Source organism: Scyliorhinus torazame, chromosome 3 (genome assembly GCF_047496885.1).
Source record: "Scyliorhinus torazame isolate Kashiwa2021f chromosome 3, sScyTor2.1, whole genome shotgun sequence".
In the NCBI taxonomy this organism is placed as follows: Eukaryota; Metazoa; Chordata; class Chondrichthyes; order Carcharhiniformes; family Scyliorhinidae; genus Scyliorhinus; species Scyliorhinus torazame.
This window is the reverse complement of record NC_092709.1, coordinates 47,587,370-47,611,678: the sequence shown is the minus strand read 5'-3', so window position 1 is coordinate 47,611,678 and position 24,309 is coordinate 47,587,370. Positions and strand designations below refer to the sequence as shown.

At 48.7% G+C, this 24,309-nt stretch overlaps 1 protein-coding gene across 1 annotated transcript in view; it reads right to left on the bottom strand.

The window, feature by feature from the left end:
- il2 (interleukin 2) overlaps positions 1–24,309 on the bottom strand; it is a 107,844-nt gene that overhangs the window by 3,969 nt on the left and 79,566 nt on the right. Inside the window, exons 3-7 of the mRNA XM_072495632.1 lie at positions 24,063–24,168; positions 23,941–23,967; positions 17,795–17,827; positions 16,553–16,585; positions 10,019–10,159 (exon numbers count right to left, since the gene is read on the bottom strand). Coding sequence (XP_072351733.1) covers positions 10,019–10,159; positions 16,553–16,585; positions 17,795–17,827; positions 23,941–23,967; positions 24,063–24,168 — 340 coding nt within the window. The remainder of the gene's footprint in view (positions 1–10,018; positions 10,160–16,552; positions 16,586–17,794; positions 17,828–23,940; positions 23,968–24,062; positions 24,169–24,309) is intronic.

The window sequence follows — 24,309 nt, the reverse complement described above, 5'->3', positions numbered from 1 at the left end:
TTTGATGAAGCAATCATCTACTTTTCTAGGTCTACACTTTGAATGTAAATTTTACATACTCCCACTGCATGGTGACCGTAACATTTCTTGAACAGCCCTCTTGCTGCCATGACCTCGCCACAATTTTATGTTTGGAAACGTAGGGCCTGGCCTGACCTGACCTGCCCTAAAATTGCAGCGAGCAAAAGCAATTCCAAATAAGTCACTCTGGGAATAAGTACCCATGAGGTAGCTTAACGGAAGGAAAATTACACAGATTATTTACTGGACATGCGAGAGATTGGATAAATGTTGTAGCCACCCGAGTTGGCCAAGTCCCGATTTAAAATGGAGAACAGCAAAGGCTGAAGGGAAATTCAGCCAAGACAGGCAGAAACTGGCAGGTGCAAGTTACTGTGTATTAAACTCTGCAAAAGCCCAGACAGCATCGATACCAGCAACCATCAGCATAATAATATAGCAGCCATCTACATACTAATGAGCAATCCCCAGGAACAATTGCAACATTTGGGATAAACAAAGCTAAGCCAGACTCCCCGCCGCCAGCAGGAGCCAACACAAAAGAGGTTAACGGACACCTCACGACCGCCCATTGATCAGGGAACCGCTCCAGTATTGGAGAAATCGAACCAAGCGATTGGAACGAAGTCCAATCACCGAGAACCAGGTACAGGGCCCGCCCCGAAAGGCGGGAAGCCCTTTACTATAAAGTAAAGTTAAGCCCCCAAGTTCAAATCGTTCTCCTTGACCAGATCACTCAGCAACGCGAAGCAACCCCTGAGAGTGAACGGTCCAAGCTGCCGCATCCCTGAAGTAAGTCTCAAGTCAACGCTCGCTACGAGATAGGCACTCCTAGCTACCAGTCCATACGGCTTTGAATCCCGCAAGTGCAGGTTCCAAACAAAAGGCCATTTGTTCTCCTGACCTGGTGGGCCAGTCCGAAGTTAAGTATAGGCCTGTTAGTTGTAGAAGTAGCTTAGACATAGAATTTGTGCATGAGTAGCGATTACTGTGTATAATAAATGTGCTTTGATTTGAATCTTACTAATTGGTGTGTTGAGTTATTGATCATTACTTGGACTTGAACCTCGTGGCGGTATCATAAAGATTCCTGGCGACTGGAGAGCAAAGGTAATAAAACAGAGCCAATTGAACCAACCAAAAGTTAGCAACATATTACTGGCGACATTCTGATGGGACCCGATCTAGAAGTGGCTTCACCACTCCGGGAGAACCCAAAGATTTGAATTAGAGATCCAATTGGGAACAGAAAACCACAAGTGTTCAAGCAGTTCTGATCAATCCTCATAATTCGGAAGTGTGTGTATGCATGCGGAACTAACAGGGCTATAAGGCAATACTGATAGATTTTTTTGTTGCGACAAATCTGTCGGGAGTTTGTATTTCGGAAAATAGCGAAAGCTGTACCCGTATTTACAGCACCGCCTTAATACCCCCGTTCCAAATTTAAAAGAAGCATCCAGATAAGAAAGATGGCAATGCAGGCAATGGAGCGCCTCATGAACCCAGAAGAATTTGCGGACGCAGCGACCAGCAGCAGTGGAGTAGGAAAATGTCCCGTATGGGAAGAAAAAATCAGGATGTACCTCAAAGGGAAAGGATGGCCCCTTTGGAGCGAATTCTGTAACAACGAGGAAACAGGTCCCAGGAGTATAGGACATACTTGGTGGGAGAACCTGAGCGAGATTCACAAGAAGAGCTCAGGGAAAGCTCGCAAGCCGATGGCAATCGTGTCCTGCTTGGCACAGTTGCGAGGCACAGAAGAGGTCGTTAGGACGCTCTGGGAAGAGATAGAAGGCATACATCGAATGAGCAAGGTCGATGTTAGTGAGATAGAAAGTGAGAACTTAGAGTTGAGGAGGAAGTTGGCAGCAAAAGACGGAGAGGTGGACGATGCCAAGAGGGCACACCAGCCTTGTCTGGCGCACTTAAGCAGCTTCCAGTCCCAGTATGAAAAGGCCTATCAGGACACGCAATGTGCAGTCCTGGTACGTGAAGAAACCGAGAAGCAGGTAGAGACATTGCAGAGGCAGTGTAGTAACCTGAAGGCAGCGTTAAGAGCACTCACTGCTGCCAGCACGGAGCAAAGACAAAGCTCGTTAGACCACGCAAAGTGCCGGAAGCAGATTGCAGAGCTGCAATCTCTGCTTTCAGTCCAAAAAGGATTCCAGGAAACCTTTGGATCCCAGTTAGATGAGGAAGACGGCCCGGATTGGGAAGAATTAAACGAGACAGCGCAGAGATATGTTCAGGGAACATATGCGCAGGGAAAGCCACAAAAGAGGAAAGCGCCCCAACCCCCCACAGAGCAGATAGTTCAGGCTCCAATGAACCCTGTAACCACCCACCGCACAGCCACATCGGACGACACAGAATTTTTGTATACCACTCCTTTAACAGTGACCCAATTACGGGACGCGTGCGAGAAAATCACACCGTTCCTCCCCACCTCAGACCCCCACCATTTCTTTGCCAGAGTAAAGCAGCAGGCGACCATGTACGGCCTGGATGATATATAAAGCTCACAGTTTTAAGTCTAGACCCTTCGGTCGTAGCAGCCCTTCCCGACCCACAGAATGTAGGAGGAGGCACCCTTGCATAAATGCATACCGCGGTCCTAGACGCGATCGAGTATAACCGGGGTGACCCCGTAGATGGCCTCAACAAATGCAGGCAAAAGAAAACCGAGCACCCCACAGCATTCGCTGGACACCTGTGGATCCACTTGGCAGCCGTTTTTGAAGACTTAGACCGTGCCCATTTGTCCCCAGATGACATGGCCAAATGGACCCGCACCCTTATCTCCCATGCCACAGAAACAGGACAGAAAGCGTGCGCGAATTATGATCCCTCAGAGGAGGCTCACAATGAAAAATGGGTAGTAAAAAGATTGTCCCGCACCTGGGAGCAGTCTGTACAAAGCAAACCCCCAATTTAAAATCCCGAAGAAAAGTAGGCCGACGCGGATATACAGGCAGTTAAAACACACCAGAAAACTGCATGGGTAAATGAAGGAAAGAACAGCGCCCCACAAAAGTCACAGGAGTGTTACAACTGTGGACAATTGAGACACTTTCCAAGGGAATTCAATGCCCCACGAAAGCCACAGAGAGCCCAGCAGACGGGCACTCTAAGTAAGAATAAGACAGAGCCCATTCATAGTGTGAGCACCCGTTCAGATCAGACGGACCTGAACGGAACGGACTGACGGTGTACGGGCTCCCCCAGTTGGGTCTGCGACACCCTTTGGGATAGGTCCGGACGACCGGTAGTTGCAGCAAAAATTCGGGGACAGCCTATCGAATTTCTATGGGACACAGGAAGGTCCCGTACCACAATAAATTCTTCCACCATGTTCCAAAAGGACACGTGGCCCACTACAGCCACCATCACCCTCAGCGGCTTTACAGGCCACTCACAACAGGGACACATCACAGCCCCTGTACCCATTCAAATCGGCAAACATCACCACCAAGCACCCCGTAGTTTTAGTTTACCTGCCCCACACAGCGGAACACATTCTGGGAATAGGCTTCATGAATTCCCACAATCTATCATTTGATCCAGTCAGCCAGTGTGTCTGGAAAATGGCAAAATCCGCAAGAGCCCCCGCAACGCTTAACATAGGTGAATACGCGAACAAAATTAGCGCAGTCGGCGAATATTGGTTCAACCCGACCACGCTTAGCACGGACAAGCAGGTTAGGGCAGTTCTGCAAAAGAACAGGACAGCATTCGCGACCCACAAACATGACTGTGGACGGATGACTGGTTCCGTACAAATCACAGGACCTGACACAAGACCCCCAAAACAGTATGGATTTCCCCAAGAAGCAGAGGGAGAAATCGCAAAAGTAATCGAGAGCTTATTAGAGCAGGGCGTACTTAGATCAGTAGCCTCCACTAATAATGCCCCGATTTGGCCAGTGAGAAAGCCCGATGGATCATGGCGACTGACCATCGATTACCGGGAACTCAACAAAATCACCCCCGCTGCAGCCCCCACAGTAGCCACAAGTCCCGAGACCATGCTCAAGCAGGGACTCAATTCCCGATACTTCACAGTTTTGGATGTCAGTAATGGATTCTGGTCCATTCCATTGGCAAAGGCGTGCCAGTAAAAATTTGCCTTCACCTTTAAAAATCAACAGTACATGTGGACATGCCTGCCACAAGGATTCCACAACTCCCCCCTCCATTTTCCACCGACAGCTGGCAAATGGTTGAGCCAAATTTTCTCGCCCCGAATGTCTGGTCCAGTACGTAGTGACCTACTACTGCAGACAGACACCAAGGAAGAGCACATCGAGCTTCTGTCCGAACTCCTGGAACTCTTACACTCAATCGGTTGTAAAGTTAACCCCCAAAAGGCTCAGATTTTGGAAGACAAGGTGATATATTTGGGAACAATTATCACGCATGGTAAACACGAGATCGAGCAGAAAAGGATTGACTCGATTGCTAAATTGCGCCTTCCCCAGAACGTTTCAGCCCTCCGGTCATTTTTAGGACTGGTTGGCTACTGCCGAAACCACATTGACGGTTTCGCCAGCAAGGCAGCACCCCTCTCAGACCTCCTAAAGAAAGGAGCCCCCTGGGAATGGCTTCCGCAGCATACGGATGCTGTGGATGCAATGAAGCAATCACTCATAGCAGCCCCGCACTACAAGTTCCAGACCCACTTTCCCACTTTGCAATAGAGGTAGTAAGCACAGACCGCACCCTTTCGGCCGTGCTCCTTCAGGTACGGCACGAAGAGTTAAGGCCCGTGGTTTATGCCTCCAGAGTTTTAGATGCTGTGGAGCAGGGATTTTCAGCCTGTGAGAGGCACCTGCTCGCAGTATTCTGGGCAGTACAGTATTTTTCGTACATTACCGGACTGAACCCCATCACAATTCTCACCGAACACACCCCCACCCAACTTTTACTGGACGGACGACTCAAGGACGGTACAGTCAGTCAGATTTGAGCAGCTAGATGGACCCTTCTTTTGCAGGGACGGGACATCACTGTTAAAAGGACAAAGACCCACACCTTTTTAGCCGACAACCTACAGTACCCCGGAACCCGCCATGAATGTGAAAATATCTCTCCACACCACAAAACAGGCCCCTTTATTGCTAAAACACCCCCCAGAAAGATAGGTAGTTCACCCCAGAGCCCCAAGCACACAGACACGTGCGAACCCATAAAGATATATGTGGATGGATCTTCCACGATATTAGAAGGGAAGCGCATAACAGGATGCGGTATTTATGTTGAGGACGTGCAGGGACGCGCCCTAGAAGAAATGGCAATAAAATTTCCAGGACACTTAGGCGCGCAGGCAGCAGAACTTGCGGCCATCGCATACATAGTGGAACACCCAGATTCCTTCCCCAGCCCAGCAGACGTATATTCGGACAGCCTCTATGTCTGCAACAGCCTTACGGAATTCCTACCCCTGTGGAAAGCAAGAGGATTTGTTTCCGCAGACGGAAAACCCTTCCCTCAGCCCCATTACTCCGTCACATCTTAGAGAGAGCACAGAACAGGACTTTTGGGATAGTCAAGTGCGAAGTCACCATCGTTCCTCCCCCCTTGGAAATGTAAAAGCCGACGCACTGGCTAAAGCAGGTTCCAGGCATGGATATTTTTGGACACCCCCCCGAAAGCGCACCAGTGAATGCAGTTCAGGTCTCGCAGACTAAGATCGCGATCTAGTGCAGGCCCAGAAGCAGGACAGCAATCTCTGGGAGATTTTAAAAGGAAACTATCCAGCACCCTACAAGAGGTTTTAAAAATGCTCTGACCACACATGACGGTGTGGTGTTAAAAGACACCCTTTATGTGGTTCCTGAACAGGACAGGAATCAACTGATTTGTTTGTTCCATGACAGTCATGGACATCAGGGAATCAATCCCACTACAGCCCACCTCAGGCAGCTCTGCTGGTGGCCGAGTTTAAAAGAAGATGTTACTCACTACGTTGAGAATTGTCTTATCTGTGCCCAGAATAATCCGGACAGATATGCCAAGAAGGCTCAACTCAGTCACACCCGACCCATTAATGGCCCCTGGACTAACCTCCAGATTGATTTTATTGGACCATTGCCCCCTTGCAGGAATGGTTATAAATATGTACTCGTGGTGATAGACACGTTTACCAAATGGGTGGAAGCATTCCCATCCAGAATTAACACGGCAAAGACCACAGCCAAGATTTTAACCCACCACATCTTTACGAGATGGGGACTCCCTCGCAGCATTGAATCCGACCAAGGTTCCCATTTTACGGGACATGTCATGAAGAACGTCCTCACGATATTTGGCATTACCCAAAAATTCCACATTGCATACCACCCCCAGTCGAGTGGTATCGTGGAGCGCATGAATCGGACCCTAAAATCCACCCTCAGAAAAATGGTCCAGCAAAACAACACCACTTGGGACTCGGTCCTCCCTTTTGCGCTGATGTTTTTGCGAAATACAGTTTCCACTTCTACAGGTTACACCCCACACACCCTCATGACCGGACGGACGCCCCATGAAAGGCACAGAATTTTTATTAGGCTTAGACTTGACCAGCCCCGAAGTGATGGCCCTCACATACGAGAACGCAGTCAAACAATTAGTAGAGAATGTTAAAACGGCTCAGCTAGCAGCCGCAGTGAAACTGGGCACAAGAAAGAAACAGAGCAAGGCCTGTTTCGATAAGACAGTGCATGCGACTGAGTTCAGTGTCGGACAGCAAGTCATGCTCTCCGTATACAACCCCAGCACATTCCTGTCACCAAAGTACTCGGGTCCGTACTCCATTGCGGACAAAGTAAGCCCTTCCGTCTACAAGATAAAGTACCCCAATGGAAAGACTGCGTGGTTCCATATCAACCAGCTGAAGGCATATGGAACACAGTATAACCACGCACACCACGTCATGCTCGACGCAGCAGACCACGCCCCACCCACAGCCAACGTAACCCTACCCTCCCCCAACACGTCCAGCCCAGCCACGGACTCAACCCCGACTCCACCCCCGGACTATAGACTCAGCCCCGGAACGCCCACAGACAGCAGCAGCAGAGACAGCGACTGTGACTCGGACGATAGCCACAGCACGCCTCCCTACTATCTCCATGCAACAGGACCCACACCCAGCGAATCTGACCACGATTCGAGTGATCCCTTCACGATCACTTTCCTAAACAAACCCCACCACCGACCACCGACCTACAATGACGACCCCGATTCCGTCCCCACAGAACTAGACACCAGCTTTTGGCACTGAGATAATTCATACAGACTCGTCCGGAATGACGAGAACGATCCCAAATCACACCAAGCAGCCCTATCCGCCCTGATACATTTGAGAGTTTGGCACCCGGGAGAAGATGACGACTTTGAGTCTGACTCCCAAAACGAGAACCCCTTTGCGACCCTGTTCGCAACCGATAACTGAGGTGTCCAGATGATGTTTTAAAAGGAACCGCTTGGGAGAAAACGGTGTCCTTTCTGATGGAACCTGCAGCATGTTTGATGTTGTTTGTACTTGTTCTGTTAAATGTTGTATGTTAGACTGGAAAAAAAAAATGTCCACAGCCTCACGCCCTTTCGGCCGAAACCTCTGAGAACTTGCCCGCAGAGACTTGCTAATGTCCCAGACGCCAGTTCAGAGGAACTCGTCTGTCGACAGACGCCCGTTCGTAACTGCCCTTCTGGTTCGAAGGTAGAACCACTATGGCAGCCCCACCACGATGACTACATTTCTTGCCCGTTCTTGTCGGTTGCTCAGGCAGTGGAGAAACGGCATTGGGACCCGCCCTGCCTGGGAACCCCCCTCTGGTCAGCTACGCTCGGGTAGAGAACACACGGCATTGGTCGCCGTCCTACCCGGGGACTCCATCCAACTCTTACCCTTCGCGGCCCATACTCCCCTCATTTTGGAAAGTTTGGTTCAAAAAGTTTTGTTTTGTTTCAGGTAACCCTTAGGTTGCCAACCTTATGCTATTTACATCGTCAAACATTTGGATGGTAAACCACACAGTCTGCGAGACGGTTCGCACTGGTTCAGTATTTGTAAGCGTGTCTTGTCCTGAAATTCAGTTTTTGAAAGAAAATGAGGGAGTAACACATAGTGACCAATTATAAAGGGAGTAATTGGCACTAAAGAACAGACAGGCTATCATACGAGATGTTGAACCAAGATAGTAACAGACACTATGCTTGATTCCACAGAACTCCAGAAGCTCCAGGACCAGAGACGAGAAGAGAAGTGAAAGAAGAAGAACCATGAGGACATCCTCCGTGTTGCTCATCGTTATAATGGACATTTGGTTGCACGCGAACCCCCTGACCTCAACCCCCCCCCCCCCCCCCAGCCGTTAATGATTTACTTCCCCACAGTACCCAGAGCCCAGTCACAAGCAACACCACACCATCCTGGTGTGACAGGTTTATAACCTGGTACTCCCTGTCCTACCTAATAGAATCCCTATTGGTATTGGCGATATTCTGCTGCATCGTGCAGACTATTCGTCTGAGAAAATGGAGAAGGAGAGCCTACCGCGCTCACACCCCGGTATTTAGGATAAGAACTCTTATTTTCGGATATGACCAGCCCCCCGACCCCCGCAATCTATAATAAAGAGCATTCGTTTGCGATTTGTTGTAAATAAAGAAATGTTCACGAGCAATTGTACAATCCTGAGCTTGACTGCCAAGCCAGGAAAATGTGTATAATACTGTTATGATTTTGTTTGTATGGTTTAGGAAGTTAGTGTGATTAAATGTTTGAGTGAGTGTAGTTTATTAAGGATAGTTAGAGGTTCCGATTTTCTTGATTTGTAATGCATGTCCCTGTTTGACATAGTGCCCCTTAGAATTGTCAGTTAACATTTTTTTGCATAGTTATGGTTGTAGAGGCCATAGAAGAAGTGCTCGCCGGGTCAGGGAATGAAAAACAACGCAGTTAGGATCACAAGGAGGAAGTGTAGCCACCTGAGTTGGCCAAGTCCCGATTTAAAATGGAGAACAGCAAAGGCTGAGCGGAAATTCAGCCAAGACAGGCAGAAACTGTCAGGTGCAAGTTACTGTGTATTAAACTCTGCAAAAGCCCAGACAGTATCGATACCAGCGACCATCAGCATAATAATGTATCAGCCATCTACATACTAATGAGCAATCCCCAGGAACAATCGCAACATTTGGGATAAACAAAGCCAAGTCAGACTCCCCGGGGCTAGCAGGAGACAACACAAAAGAGGTTAACGGACACCTCAAGACCCCCCATCGATCAGGGAACCGCTCCAGTATTGGAGAAATCGAACCAAGCGATTGGAACGAAGTCCAATCACCTAGAACCAGGTACAGGGTCCGCCCCGAAAGGCGGGAAGCCCCTGGGGACTATACAGTTAAGCCCCCAAGTTCAAATCGTTCTCCTTGACCAGATCACTCAGCAACGCGAAGCAACCCCTGAGAGTGAACGGTCCAAGCTGCCGCATCCCTGAAGTAAGTCTCAAGTCAACGCTCGCTACGAGATAGGCGCTCCTAGCTACCAGTCCATACGGCTTTGAATCCCGCAAGTGCAGGTTCCAAACAAAAGGCCATTTGTTCTCCTGACCTGGTGGGCCAGTCCGAAGTTAAGTATAGGCCTGTTAGTTGTAGAAGTAGCTTAGACATAGAATTTGTGCATGAGTAGCGATTACTGTGTATAATAAATGTGCTTTGATTTGAATCTTACTAATTGGTGTGTTGAGTTATTGATCATTACTTGGACTTGAACCTCGTGGCGGTATCATAAAGATACCTGGCGACTCGAGAGCAAAGGTTATAAAACAGAGCCAATTGAACCAACCAAAAGTTAGCAACAATGCTCATCAGTTATTTTTCCTGACTAATCCCTGGGTAACTTGAAGAAGCTTGATGTTCCATCACAAAGATAGCACATAGATAGAGCACCCTGCCCTTTGTCAAAACCAAAATGTTTTATACGGTATTGAAAAGTTACTCAAGAACTTACCCTGATAAATTTAGAAAATACTTTTGCATTCCTATTCAACCTTTCCTGGTTTTTGAATTTGTAAGAATCAAATGAAAATTCATGGTTCAAAACTTTCAGTTCTTCAATGAAGCAATTGATAGCAGTTTCAAAACAGTGATGCTGAGGGAAAAGTAAGCAGATTAAATATTACTTTATTGCGCCCCTCATATTCCCACGCCCTCTTCACCGCTCCCTTCGCATCCACCTAATCCCCTTGCTGTTTTCCTTACATTCCCTTCCTGCTCGTTTCCAAAGCCGCTTTACTCCCCTTTCCCTCCCTGCTGTCTATTCCAGAAGCAGTGATGGGCCCTGGGAGGGAATAGTGGGGTTGTGAGACGAAGAGGCAAAGGGTGTGGGGAAGGCAAGGAGAGCTGGCGCGCCGTTCTGGGGGCAGTTGGCTGTTAGTAAACCACTTTGAAAAGTTAATAAACACTTTACAAAAATAAAACCAGGCATTTCTGCACCCCTTAAAAAACAGGGTGTAGTTGATGCAGAAAATCAATGCAAACTGCATTTTCAAAATAAAGAAAGGCATGGCACTTTTCGGAAAATTAGCATTACCTCGAGCTGCAATATAGACAGAGCAGAAATATAGTCATTTTTCTTTAAATAGCTGAGTGATTGCATCGTGCCTACCATTCGAATGATTTAATCAGTGATGTTACCCAAGGAACCTCTGCTGCTAAATTTAAAGTTACAGCCAGACTACTACCCAATCAAGTCAACAAAACACATTCAACAGTGACGCCTCATTAAGAAAGATAACTGACAAAAATCTTTCTGTAAACAGTGTGACAATTACAGCAGCACTGAGTTGGGACAGTATCTGCAAAGGGAAACTCCCTAGGATTATCCAAATTAGCATGGAGTTACAAGTGTTTAATGCAGGCAGCTGGCACAGGCTCTGGACACTGCATCTGCGCATGTTCAGAAAGATCTCCCCCCCCCCCCCCCCCCCCCGGTGTTCAGACTTGATTTTAATCTCAACCTTCTGCAACCACATAATTTCCTTCAGTGTTACAGGATCAAAGTTTAAAACTAGCTGTGGCAATGTTTAAAAGGAATCAACCTCAGCCTGCCAATTTTCTCTTTCCTGAAAGACATCCGTCCCTACACTTCCACATGTACGGCAGACTTCCAGCATCTCACTTAATTCCTCATGTGAATGTTCTGGCCTTCTTCCCATTTGAACAATGGGAGTGTTGCTGCAGAGTTCCATTCTGTGTGCTGAGTTATGAATCAGATCAGTTTGAATGAGGGAGAATCGTAAAATATTTCTTCTGTAATTTTTGTGAGGGCCACGAAGAATCCAGCACGAGTTTTAAGGATACAATGAAGTAACATTTATTTACAATAACATATGTATAGACAATAGCAGCAGCAACTTCCCTTGCTGCTCACTCCTTCCTGCTGGTTCCAATCTGGCCAGCTTTATTTATGCAGGGAGTCTGCTAATGATTTCTCCGCCCCCCTCGTTGGGGAAGCTCATACTCTAACAGGATTGTGGGATTGTCATTAGTCCCCAGCCAGTGGTAAGCAGGCATGTTATAACATCCCTCCCCCCCCAAAGTCCAAGGAATCCACCAAAGACCCTGGCGAAGGAGGGCGTCGGACTCATTTTGCCACAGGCCGGACACCATTTGCACGAGGCGCTGCATCAGGCGGCGTGTAACGAGACGGAGACCGGCGCTTCCGTGATGAACGGCGCAACGGTTGTACATCCACGGCCCGTGGGCCCGAGGAGTCCCCCTCTGAGGCGTCCTGTGTCTCCATCTCAGAGTCGGAGTCTGCTGCCTCCATCATCTCGGCGTCTCTGACTCCGCGCGGTTCTGTAATGGCCTGCGCAGGCTTTGAGTGAGGCACCAAAGGAAGATTGTGAGGAATACTTTCCATTGTGTCTGGTCTCTATTGCTGTAGAAATGAGCTCCGGGGGCGGGGAATCTTTGGAAGGGATAGTCTTCTGGACCGAACGTGGTCAACATGTTTGCGCTGGAGACGACCCTGGGCTTGCACCTGGTAAGAGATAGGGCTTGTTTGGCGAAAGATTACGCCAGGGACCCACTGGGCACCACCAGCAAAATTCCGAATGAACACTGGGTCACCGGGCGCAAACTGCTGAATTGGCCGATGCCGAGAAAAACCATGTCCCTGCCGTTCTTGTGTGCGGCGTACTTTTGCGCCAATGTCCAGGAAAACCATGCTATGGCGGGTGCGAAGTCTCCGGCCCAATAGGAGTTCTACAGGAGCTACCCCAGTTACTGCATGCGGGGTGGTCCTATATGAAAACAAAAAACGAGCCAGTCTCATTGACCCGGAAGACTACTTCTTTAGGCCTCGTTTGAATGTCTGCACTGCGCGCTCCGCCAACCCCTTTGAAGCCGGGTGGTACGGGGCAGTGCGGATATGGCGTATGCCGTTCATCTTCATGAACCTCGCAAACTCCTCACTTGTGAACGGAGTGCCGTTGTCCGTGACCAGCACCTCGGTGAGGCCATGCGTACTAAAAGACAAACGCATCTTCTCGATTGTTGCGCAGGACGTTGTGCCCACCATCTTATGCACCTCTAGCCATTTAGACTGGGCATCAATTAATAGAAAGAACATGGATCCTTGAAAAGGGCTGGCAAAATCTGCATGCAAGCGCACCCAAGGTCATTCCCAGTGATGTAGGGGCGCGGCCGGCGGAAGCCTCTGATGCTCCTGGCAAATGGAGCAGTTTTGGGCCACCTTCTCAAAGTCGGTGTCGAGGCCTGGCCACCAGGCATAACTCCGGGCCAACATTTTCATTTTGGTCACACCTGGATGCCCATTGTGCAAGTCTCTTAGTATCAGCTCCTGTCCTTTTTCCGGGACAATCACATGTGTCCCCCACAAGAGGATGCCGTCTTCCACGCTGAATTTTGACAGCCTGCAACTTGCCTGGGAGCTGTCTATGCTGCCCACCATACAGGACTATGTGCCGAACCTTTGACAGGACTGGCTCCGTCTGGGTCCACTCACGGATCTGTGATGCCGTGACAGGCAAGGTGTCCATAAAATTTAGGGTTGCAACCACCTCACCGGTCGTGGGGGTCGACATGGGGCCGGTCGATGAAGGCAATCGGCTCAGTGCTCGGCATTCGCTATCTGGTTTCCTGGTTTGTGCTCCAGAGAACACTCGTATGCAGCGAGCAACAAAGCCCAGCGCTGGATCCGTGCGGAAGCAATGGGCGGTATTGGCTTATCCCCTCTGAAAAGTCCCAGCAGAGGCTTATGATCAGTCATGATGGTGAAATGGCGGCTGTACACATACTGGTGGAAGCGTTTCACCGCGAAAACCACTGCCAGGCCCTCCTTCTCGATCTGCGCGTACTTTTTTTCCGCTGCAGTCAATGTGCGGGAGGCGAAAACTGTCGGCCGCAAGGCCCCGTTCTCCATCTTGTGGGACAGGACGGCCCCAATACCATATGGGGATGCATCACATGTGACGAGCAAAGGCTTCCCAGGATCATAGTGGGTTAGTAACCCAGACGACAACAATTGTTGTTTTACCCGCCGGAAAGCGGTTTCTTGCGGCTGACCCCAAACCCAGGTGTGATTCTTCTTTAGCAGAAGGTGCAACGGGGCCAGCATAGTTGCCAGATTGGGGAGGAACTTCCCGTAATAGTTTACGAGGCCGAGAAAAGAACGAAGATGCGAAGTGTCAGTCGGGGCGCGCGCCTGTTGAATTGCACCTTCTCTGCAACAGGGTGCAAACCTTCGCGGTCCACCCGATAGAGGACCCAGGTAGACTACTTCCTTCGCCTGAAAGACGCACTTTGTGCGACGTAAACAAACTCCAGTCTCCGAAAAGCGTCTAAGGACAGCCTCCAAATATTCCAAATATTCCTGCTCCGACGTCCGTGATCAAAACGTCATCTAAGTAGACAGCAACACACGGTAAACCTCTCAAAATGCCCTCCATGACGCGTTGAAAAATAGCGCAGGCAGAGGATACTCCAAAGGGCAAACGAGTATATTCATACAGGACCCGGTGTGTATTAATCGTTACATATGGCCGGGAGGTGGGGTCCAGCTCCAACTGTAGGTAGGCATGACTCATATCTAATTTTGTGAACGAGAGTCCACCTGCAAGCTTCACGTATAGGTCCTCTATGCGAGGCATTGGATATCGGTCGAGTCGGGAAGCCGTATTCAATGTACTTTATAGCCGCCGCACAAGCAAACTGTGGCATCTGGCTTCATTACAGGTACAATTGGTGCTGCCCAGTCAGCGAAACAAACTGGCCTGGTAATACCCTAAGTCTCCAAACGAGTGAGCTCCCCTTCTACCTTCTCGAGCAAGGCGTAAGGCACCGAGCGACCCGGAAACAGCACGGCGTGGCTCCTGGTTCGACTTGGATATGGGCTACAGCCCCTTTTATTTTCCCCAAACAGTGCTGGAATACATCTGGGTATCGTCCTAGCACCTCAGTCAACCCTCCAGAACCTGTTTGGAGGATGTGCTGCCACTGCAACCGCAAATGGCGCAACCAGTCCCGGCCCAACAGGCTGGGACCGTGGCCGCGCACCACGATAAGTGGGAAACGCCCCTCCTGACATCCATAAACAACAGGGGTCATCGTAGTTCCTGCAATGTCCAATGGTTCCCCGGTGTAGGTGGCCAACCTGGCCTGTGTGTCAATTAATGTAAGGGTCTGTATACCCTGCTTGATGCGGTCGAATGTCCTCTGAGCGATCACGGAGACCGCTGCGCCAGTGTCCAACTCCATCTCAAGTGGGTGACCATTGACCCGTACTGCCACCTTCATGGGGGCCACACGGGGAGCTGCCACACAATGCAGCTACAGGCAGTCGTCCTCCGTCTCCACGTCCTCAGGAGTAGTCGTCGCAGGTTCATCCACATGGAAGGTACGGCCCCATGGCTGGTCCCAGTTACGGCCCCTGGGCTGGCCCCAGTTTTGGTCGGAACAACGGCTCTTCTGGCGCCCCCAGGACCGGCGTCCGTGACGGGGTCGGCGCTTACAAGTCTGACACGGACATGGCTCCTCACCCATTGGCTCTGGAGAAGGCTCCCTTCGGGGAGGAATGTCAGACGGCCACTGGCGTCGATCCGGATGTCGCCTCGCCCAAAGTACCGCAGGGGGACGCTTTCGGATGGAAGGGATTGTGCTCCAAGGCATGCACCTCCATTCCCTGTAGCTCCTGCACTCCTCGTTCTGCGCTCTCTCGGGGCAATACTATTTGAATGGCCTGTTGAAAAGTCAATGTTGGCTCCGCTAACAACTTTCTCTGGGTGGCCGCATTGTTAATACCGCAAACCAAACGGTTGCAAAACATTTCTGACAAGGTCTCACCATAGTCACAGTACTCCGCAATCCTGCGTAGCCTGGATATTAAGTCAGCAAGGGATTTTCCTGGGGTCCTCTCAGCGGTATTAAACCGGTAACGTTGGACTATCGTGGACGGGGTTGGGTTAAAATGCTGCCCCACTAAGTTCACAAGTTCATCAAACGTTTTGGTGTCCGGTGCAGCTGGGTACATAAGGCTCCTAATCACTCCAAACGTATGCGGGCCACAGGCGGTGAGCAATATGACCACCTGGCGCTAGTTTTTGGTGATGTTGTTTGCCCGGAAATAGTAATGCATCCGTTGTGCATACTGGTTCCAGCTTTCCAGCGCAGCATTCCAAACTGGCCAGCTTTATTTATACAGGGAGTCTGCTAATGATTTCTCCGCCCCCCTCATTGGGGAAGCTCATACTCCCACATGATTGTGGGATTGTCATTAGTCCCCAGCCAGAGGTAAGCAGGCAGGTTATAACAGTCATAAAATCAATCAATGTCCCCAAATTAAGCCTAGATAGACTCAAAGTTGTGTCAGGTAGTGGGAGGTTCAAGAGATCCTCCCTTCCACTAACTTTATGCACAATACTATAATATAAAAATGTTGTCAAAGAATCATTGTACGGCGAGTTGGGTCTGCACAGACAACTCCAGGAGGGGACACACCATATTATATATAGGTTATAATTAATCCTATCCGCCAACAGAAATTGCCAATGCCCTTCACTTGGCAGTAGTATGTTGGAAACTAAAGAGTGTTACAGTCAAGGAATTAATTTGCAGTTCTGGATATTGATGCCAAATCAACCAGATTGATCACTGGCCAGGATGGCATATTTTGCCCTTTTTAAGAACATTTGAAACACTTCAGTAAAATGACCAACGAACAGTTTAGAGGGAAGGAATCTGACTTTCCAGGATGTAACGTGGAGCGATTACAGATTGTAAATCAATTTATCACAGCCTGTTCAATTTTAAATATGGACAAAGAAACTTGCCCTACAGCCCACCATCCCATCTTACGCACACAGCTGGAGAGAAAGCCAGTTCTGCAGCTTACTAGTTCATAGGAATGTGTGATCAGTTCATTTATCCATTAATTATTATTCTGCTAGTCAATTAACAACTCAATCTTTCAATTTATCTTATTAGTGCAGAAAATGATGACATTCCAATAACTAATACTTACTGGTACAATGTCAGGCGTGTATAACTTTAATTCCTAAAAGAAAAAAATGTTTTGATGAAAATAGAATGCAGTTATTCTTTTAAAATGTCTGTAAAAATCTTAAATTGTGTAGTAGCCGCCTCATTTCCATATGCAAGTGCATGGCAGATTTCTCTCAGCGGCTACTTCATTAGCTTCTTTAAAACAATAGTTTTCTTTAACAAAACAGGACAGGTTGTGGAGTTGGACGTTGAGCAGTGAAGTGAGGTAACCAGTCAAGGTCAATGTGGTTAACTTTCAACTGCCTGGATGAATGCAGCTCCAACAACACTCATGAAGCTCGACACTGTCCAGGATAAAGCAGCCCGCTTGATTGGCACCCCACCACAAACTCCCCCCTCCACCATCGACATATGATAGGTGTGTGACTGAAATAAATGATGTGACTTGATCATTTAAAGAAACAAAATCATTAATTTATATGAAGTTTATTTGAAAGTTTCTTAACATTGGAGTTTTTGAAGTTAGGAAAAGTGCTTGGAGCAGGGTGTTACTGCTGCTAAGAATACCAGCATGTCAGAGAGTGGGAAAGGAGGAAGCAGGGCTGAAAGAAATATACGCAATGGTGATGGGTGATGGGGGGGGGGGGGGGGGGGGGGGGGGAGGAAGAAAAGAGGGTCATGCCCAGGCACTACCTCCTGGCACCCAGGCAGAGCCAGGGGTAGTGCAATGGGGTTTCCTGGTGAACCATGATGCACTGAGACACCCTTTAAAAATGATGCCCTGATCTTCCAGAAACCAAGTTGCTGGCGGGACGGGTTCAATCACAGTCCGTCCCACCAGCATTACGTTGTGGGACCTGCCCATGAGGTCTTTCAGCCTAAGGCCCATCGCTGTTGCTGCTGGCAGCTTCAACACAGCTTTTCCTGCCCCCAATCGGCTTTTATCTGGGAAAATCTTGTCCTTTATGTCCACATTTATACTGGAAACTACTATGCAAATTTGCACTGCAACTGCACTCTCCCTGGGAAGGACGCAATTACAATGTGAAAAGTACCATTATGAATCCGTTTTTTTACGCACCACCTACAACACCCCTGTTCTTCATTTGGCACTAGAGAAGAGGCTAATTCTAGGATAATAGCAATATAATAGAGGACTGTATGAACAGTTTTATTATGCCATTAGGTAATAAACTGCACGATAAAAGGGTTCAACATTGAATTTGTCTTAATTGTGTAGAAAAGTATATCCAATACTTACAGGTACACCTTTATGAGCATTCAAAGGCAATTCCTAAAAACAAAAAGAGAGTTACTATTCTCCAGTGTCTAATAAATCTCAGTTGCCTAGCAATCCCTTTATCTTCCTATACAGGTTCAAGAAGGTATGTACAGTATTGTTAAATAAAGAGACATGTCAAAGCATGTCTTGCACTGATCAGAAAACACTTCACAACAATACCAGTATAAGGGGAAAACAATGTATACTGCATGAGAAGAAACTTTCAACATGCAAGATGGAAAGCTTTCATATGGATCTTTTTTTCATCAATACTCAAGTTCTGTAGTACGAAACAACCAGATGAATGTAATATTGAGCGGACTGGGGAGAGAGGGCAATCACTTGAAACCATCTCCCTTTATATGTTTTACACATAAAGGGACTACTCTGTTCCACAGTCTTTCTCAACACCTCGATGCACAAGGATCTTGGCGGGATTCTCCGCAATCGGCGCGATGTCCGCCGACCGGTGCCAGAAACGGCGCGAATCAGTCCGGCATCGCGCCGCCCCATAGGTGCGGAATTCTCCGCACCTTGAGAGGCCGAGCCCTCACCTTGAGGGGCTAAACCCGCGCCGGACTGATTTCCGCCCCGCCAGCTAGCAGGAAAGGCCTTTGGTGCCCCGCCAGCTGGCGCGGAAATGACTTTGCCGTGCGGCGCATGCGCGGGGAGCGTCAGCGGGCACTCATGGCATCCCCGCGCATGCGCAATGGAGGGGGTCTCTTCCGCCTCCGCCATAGTGGAGACCATGGCGAAGGCGGAAGGAAAAGAGTGCCCCCACGGCACAGGCCCGCCCGTGGATCGGTGGGCCCCGATCGCGGCCCAGACCACCGTGGTGGCACCCCCCTGGGGCCAGATTGCCCCGCGCCCCCCCCCCCCAGGACCCCGGAGCCCGCCCGCGCCGCCTTGTCCCGCCGGTATGAGAGGTGGTTTGATTCTCGCCGGCGGGACGGGACAGGCATTCCAGCAGCGGGACTTCAGCCCATCGCGGGCCGGAGAATCACTGGGGGGTGCCCGCCAACCGGCGCGGCGCGATTCCCACCCCGCCGAATATCCGGTGCCGGAGAATTCGGCAACCGGCGGGGGCGGGATTCACGCCAGCCCCCGGCGATTCTCCGACCCGGCGGGGGGTTGGAGAATCCCGCCCCTTGTGTTTTATCCCTCAGCTGTTGGCTCCAGAGGTGGCAGAGATTGAGGAAACTGAAACACACCAAGTGGAAAAGATGCAAGGTGCAATAAGAAAAAGAAAGGATGATTGACTTTATTTCACATACAGCAGCTAAAGAAAATCCTAGTTAATATCAGCAAATTAACAGCCTCCCTCAATAATTCATACTCACAAGCAAATTAATAATTCCAAAGCAGTACAAAATTCCAAGAATTAAACCTGTTTTAGAGAATAAAGGTGACAAGGCACTTAAAGGCTTGAATGGTTACAAATTGAGAATTGCAAATTTTCCTCGCAACCGTTGACCTGCCGATAAGAATAATCTTCAATTCAGTTAATCTAATCTGTTTGGAACTGGAGTTGGTCCCTGGTCCTGAAATTTGCCAGGTTTAGTAATAAAACGGATTTTTGTTTGATCTATATAGGCTGAGAGATATACAAAAAACAAAGCAGGCGTTACCTTCAGGACACAGGCAGATTGTGTGGAAGGTTTAACAATGTGGGGGCATTTGATGGACGAGCAATGGCGTGTGGATTGGCTTAATTAGACAGGTTGAGAAACCTGTATTTTCCAACAGTACGTTGAGATGCAGAGATAAATTCCATGTCGTGTCTAGCCTCACGCCAGACTGTGCTGGGTTCATATTTGTAATACATTTGTATGCCTCGAATATTAATTAGCATAAAACTTTACAAAAATTAAACCCTGCCTGCAAGATAAAGTTTGCGAAGCAAGAGAATCCTGTGGCACACGGTATATGTTTGTTCAAAGCTGATGTGCACCAGTCGACTTTGTGCAAGCTCAGTGGTTTCCCTCATTTAATGCAACGGCACATGCAAGGGGAGCAGGGGCTGGTTTAGCACACTGGGCTAAATAGCTGGCTTTTAAAGCAGACCAAGGCAGGCCAGCAGCACGGTTCAATTCCCGTACCAGCCTCCCCAAACAGCAACCGGAATGTGGCGGCTAGGGGCTTTTCACAGTAACTTCATTTGAAGCCTACTTGTGACAATAAGCGATTTTCATTTTTCATTTGAGGAGAATGACAGCTTGCCCGGAAGCTTGGAACGGGCGAGGGTGAGCCAGCGATTTGGGGGGAGGGGGTGCAGAGTGGGGTCAGTGGCATGAAGGAGTGGAAGAGCGATCCAGGGGAGGACACAGGGTGAGGTTGGAGTTATAGAGAAATGGAAGAGTGTTCCGGAGAGGGCAGAGGAGCATGGAGAAGTGAAGCCTGGCATCCAGAGTTCATTGGGGAGAATAGTCAGTCAAAATAACAAAATGAGGGTTCTAAAGGATGGAGTTAGTAATACCCAAATGTGGGTACTTCTCAAGGTATTGGCTGGCAGAATTCTTAAAGGCGCTGAGTTCATCTACAACACCTCCATTATCCACACTGAGTGTGATCTCAGACAATGGCTGCAATTTTCAAAACTTACACAGTGTCTTGGATCAGGAGAGAAAGGGTGTGTGAAACTTGACAGCTTCCCAGACGCCTTTACTCAACTGATTAAACAGCACTCTGTGCAATTTCAAGTGTTGGTGAGAATCAGAAAGCCAACTGGAGGGATGGGGCCTAAGCACGCCGGCATCACCTGAATTTTAAATGGTGTCCCCAATCTCAAAGTTAAGTTCAAGGACCCCCTCCACGGACATTGGAACCGACCCTCAAGCATCGGGACCCCCCCACCCCGGCACAATGCAAGCATTGGGGTGAACCTTCCCTTCCCCTCCCTCCAAAGCTTTGGGTCACCCTTCCCCACAACGCAAAGATTGAGGCACCAACCTCCTTCACAGGCTCCATCCCAACCCGCCCACCCCCCCCAAAAGCATCAGGGTGAGCCCACCTCTCCCTACGATCGGGGCACTGCTCCCCCTCTTTACAGGCACTGCCCTCCCCACACCCTAATGCAGACACCACCCTCACACCAATGCATGCACCCTCACAGGTATCACCTCCCCCCCCCCCCAACACATATGGGGAACCCCCTAATGGGGCTCACCAGAGGACCTCCCGTTGACACTGCCACTCTGTCACTTCTGGGGGGCACTGCCAAGGGATCCTGCCAGGGCACTGCCCAGCCATATCCCACACCACCCAGGGACTAGACCTCACTGTGCATCCCCAGTGTGGTCATCATGATTGGTTTTCAATTTTTTGAAAACCAGTAGTGACCCACGCTGGAGTGACGCACCGGGTGGGTGGAAACATACGGTGAGGGCGTTCAGCCCGCTAATCATCATTACAATAATCTATACTAATCAGATTTATGCCCTTCATGTGCGTGAACCCGATCACATCATCGGCGGGAGCGGGGAAAAGCATGCTCGGGATTCTCACCAACGCAGATTCCATTTTTAACCTTGGCGCGCGATATTTAGTGGCCATTACGGGATTTACGCCCGAGACTAGCGCAGCTGCTAAATTGCAGCAATATCTTTTATAATAATGGAAGGGATGGTCAGTTGATCCTGCACGTTCAGCCCTATCTAGCAGTGTGGTGAGTACACCACTAGATACTAACATGAACATTCAATAAAGAGTAAACAAAGAAACACAACATTATTTCTTCCATAATATAGCCAATGTCTCTAACTTCCTATTCCCATCAATGTGTGCCAACCATGTGGCATGCCAGTACATTTAGCTCTCTAAGTTAGTCTCAATAAATAATGATGATGATGCATATGTTAATAAAGTGAAACCAATGTAACGGAAAATATTTACAAGTAACATTTAATTTCGAAAAACGCCGAGACCACTTTTGTGCTCTCAAATCTTACGTTAATGGCAATGGGATTCGGCAGGTTGGTTTTGGCTGTGACACGGAGTCTCCTTGTTTGACCAGGAGGCTCACTGATAACCACCAACATATGCTGCATTGGCAGTTGATGGAGGGTTTCACCTATGAAAAGCATAGCCTGCTGTGTGGTCGCATATGTCTCCCATGCATAGCACCACTTCTGTGGGAAACAGGAAAATGTAAGGCAGCAGAAGTGGTGCACACATCCAGTTATGCTATCAGAAATGGCACATTCTTGATAAAATCCCCCTCACTGAAGTATCCTTTACCATGAATGAAATTCTGATATAATCAGCACAGGGCTCAATAATCAGGACTGGAATCAACCCCAAGCCCCAGCGGCGATAGGATAACCTGCTAATCTAATGCTCGCTCAACTGAACAAGAAATGTAAAAAAACCCAATAAATGCTGAAATGGAATGGCTGCAGGCAAACATATATAAGATCACCCCATTTGCTAGTCAAAGATATCTTGGGGGACAACCAATTCAAATACTTTGAACATGTTTGCTTCCAATAAAAATCAGTGCAACTGTGCTGAAGCACAAAGTTATTTTAATTTACCTAAAGAAAGTGGGGACTTTCACAGAAAACAAGGGGCCTGACGTTTTGCACAGATGAAGAAGCTCTGCATCTTCAGGAAAATGGCTGTGAAGACATGAATCTGGAAGTCCCACACCTGAACCTCCACCCCTCCCCGCCATTTCTTTGTGGTGGGGGGCGGGGGGGATGCGGGTTCTGGAAAGCACAGCCATGGTTTACCGAGACAATTGCACAAGTTAAAGTGCAGCTTCCTTCGCCAGATCTGATTTTCAGTGGGGTGTCCGAAGGTCTAAGCTTACCAGAGCTATGAGGGAGACAGGATACCCTCTTGGAGAAGCAAGGTACCTTTTTGGATATGATTCCAGAATACTCTTGGGAGAAGACCGGTGTTGTTTGGAAGATATCAAGTCCCTTTAGGATTGTTAAAAGCAACATGAATGTGCATAAAAAGTACATAAACTCTTTGGAACTGCAAAGCTCATTGGAACTGTCAACAGAGTTGTCAAGAAAGCTGTTAAGAAATTTAACTCTTCTCAACGGAATTCTCCATTCCTGAGACTAAGTGTTGACCCCAGGGCAGGATTCACGGACTTCCACGACAACAAAACTGGCGCCGCACATGGACCGATTCAGTGGCCGTTGAGGGGCTAGCACTGGTGCCACGTGGAACACAATCGATTCCAACGAGAAACGATGCAGGATTCACTGGGTCTGTGATTGACACTCGGGAGGTGACAAGCTGCAGCCGCATATACACATTTCACTCCCCACACACACCATCCCAACCAACAAGATGGCACTGGTTGCGCTGGAGCACGTCCATCATGCAGCTGGGTCAGAGGACTCCTAGTGGGGGTGGCCCGGGGGTGGTGACCCTAAGTTCACAGTGGGCAGTCAGCGGCGTGCGCAGCTGCACAGCTGCCTTGCAGGCTGCAGCAATGGTGTTTCATGCCAATCCACCCCGATCCCACAGCCCACCTTCTGGCCACCCTCCGCTATTCCTTGGCAGAAGCTCCATGGCCAGCAGCTAGGCTGTCAGCACACTATGGCAATGTTGGACACTTTCCGTACCGCCTCGCTCTCCCTTAGCAGCCATAGTGCCTGTTTCACAATTTTTAAAAGGACAAGTGAGCCTTGCCGTCGGGCATTCGTCCCTGTGGAGGCAAAGCATTGTGGAGTCAGGCCCGCTAATGATTTGCCAACAAAGTTTACTGTACGTGCGGAGTGGAACACATTGACGCCGGTGTCGAGGAGGCAGAGAATTGCGATTTGGCGTGAAACCGGCGCCTTCCATGATTTCGGCATCAAAACCGATTCTCTGCCACAACTCCCACCTTCACAGCCGCCAATGTCCAAACTGCTGGGGTACCTTCTCCTGGCTCAGGTTTGTAAAGCCAGGAAATGCCCACAACTCAGGCCTCAGTTTGTTATTTACATTTAAATTTATCATTCCGAGAAGAGTTTGAGCATGTGACTTTCAGCTTGACACATCAACCCGTACGAGACGTCCCAAATAATCTAACAGCTAATATAATATCTCACACTTCCGGCATTGTGGGTGTTAAATCAGCATTAACCCTTCTTAGCATCTCAGGATTGGAGGGTCATACTTACATCCTTCTGTTTTTCAACCACTTGTTGCTGAGAGAAAAATGAAAAAAAAACTTTCAATAAAATGAAGATAATTTTGGATACAATGACACATAAATGCTTTTAGAAATACACCGAATACTAACTTGCATACTTTTCACTGTTGTTATCATTTCCGACAATACTTCTGATAATGTTTCACTTCCATAACTGGCAGTAGCGTCTGCTTTTGGTAAACACAGAGCAAGGTTGCTGGTAATACAGGGGGGAAAAAACAAAATTAAATCAGAATATCCTTCAGACTTGTTATTTTTTACACACATCACCCACCATTTCAAACGCAAAGTGATAATTCTGCTAAACCTTAGTAATGACATTAAAATAAAGACCTTG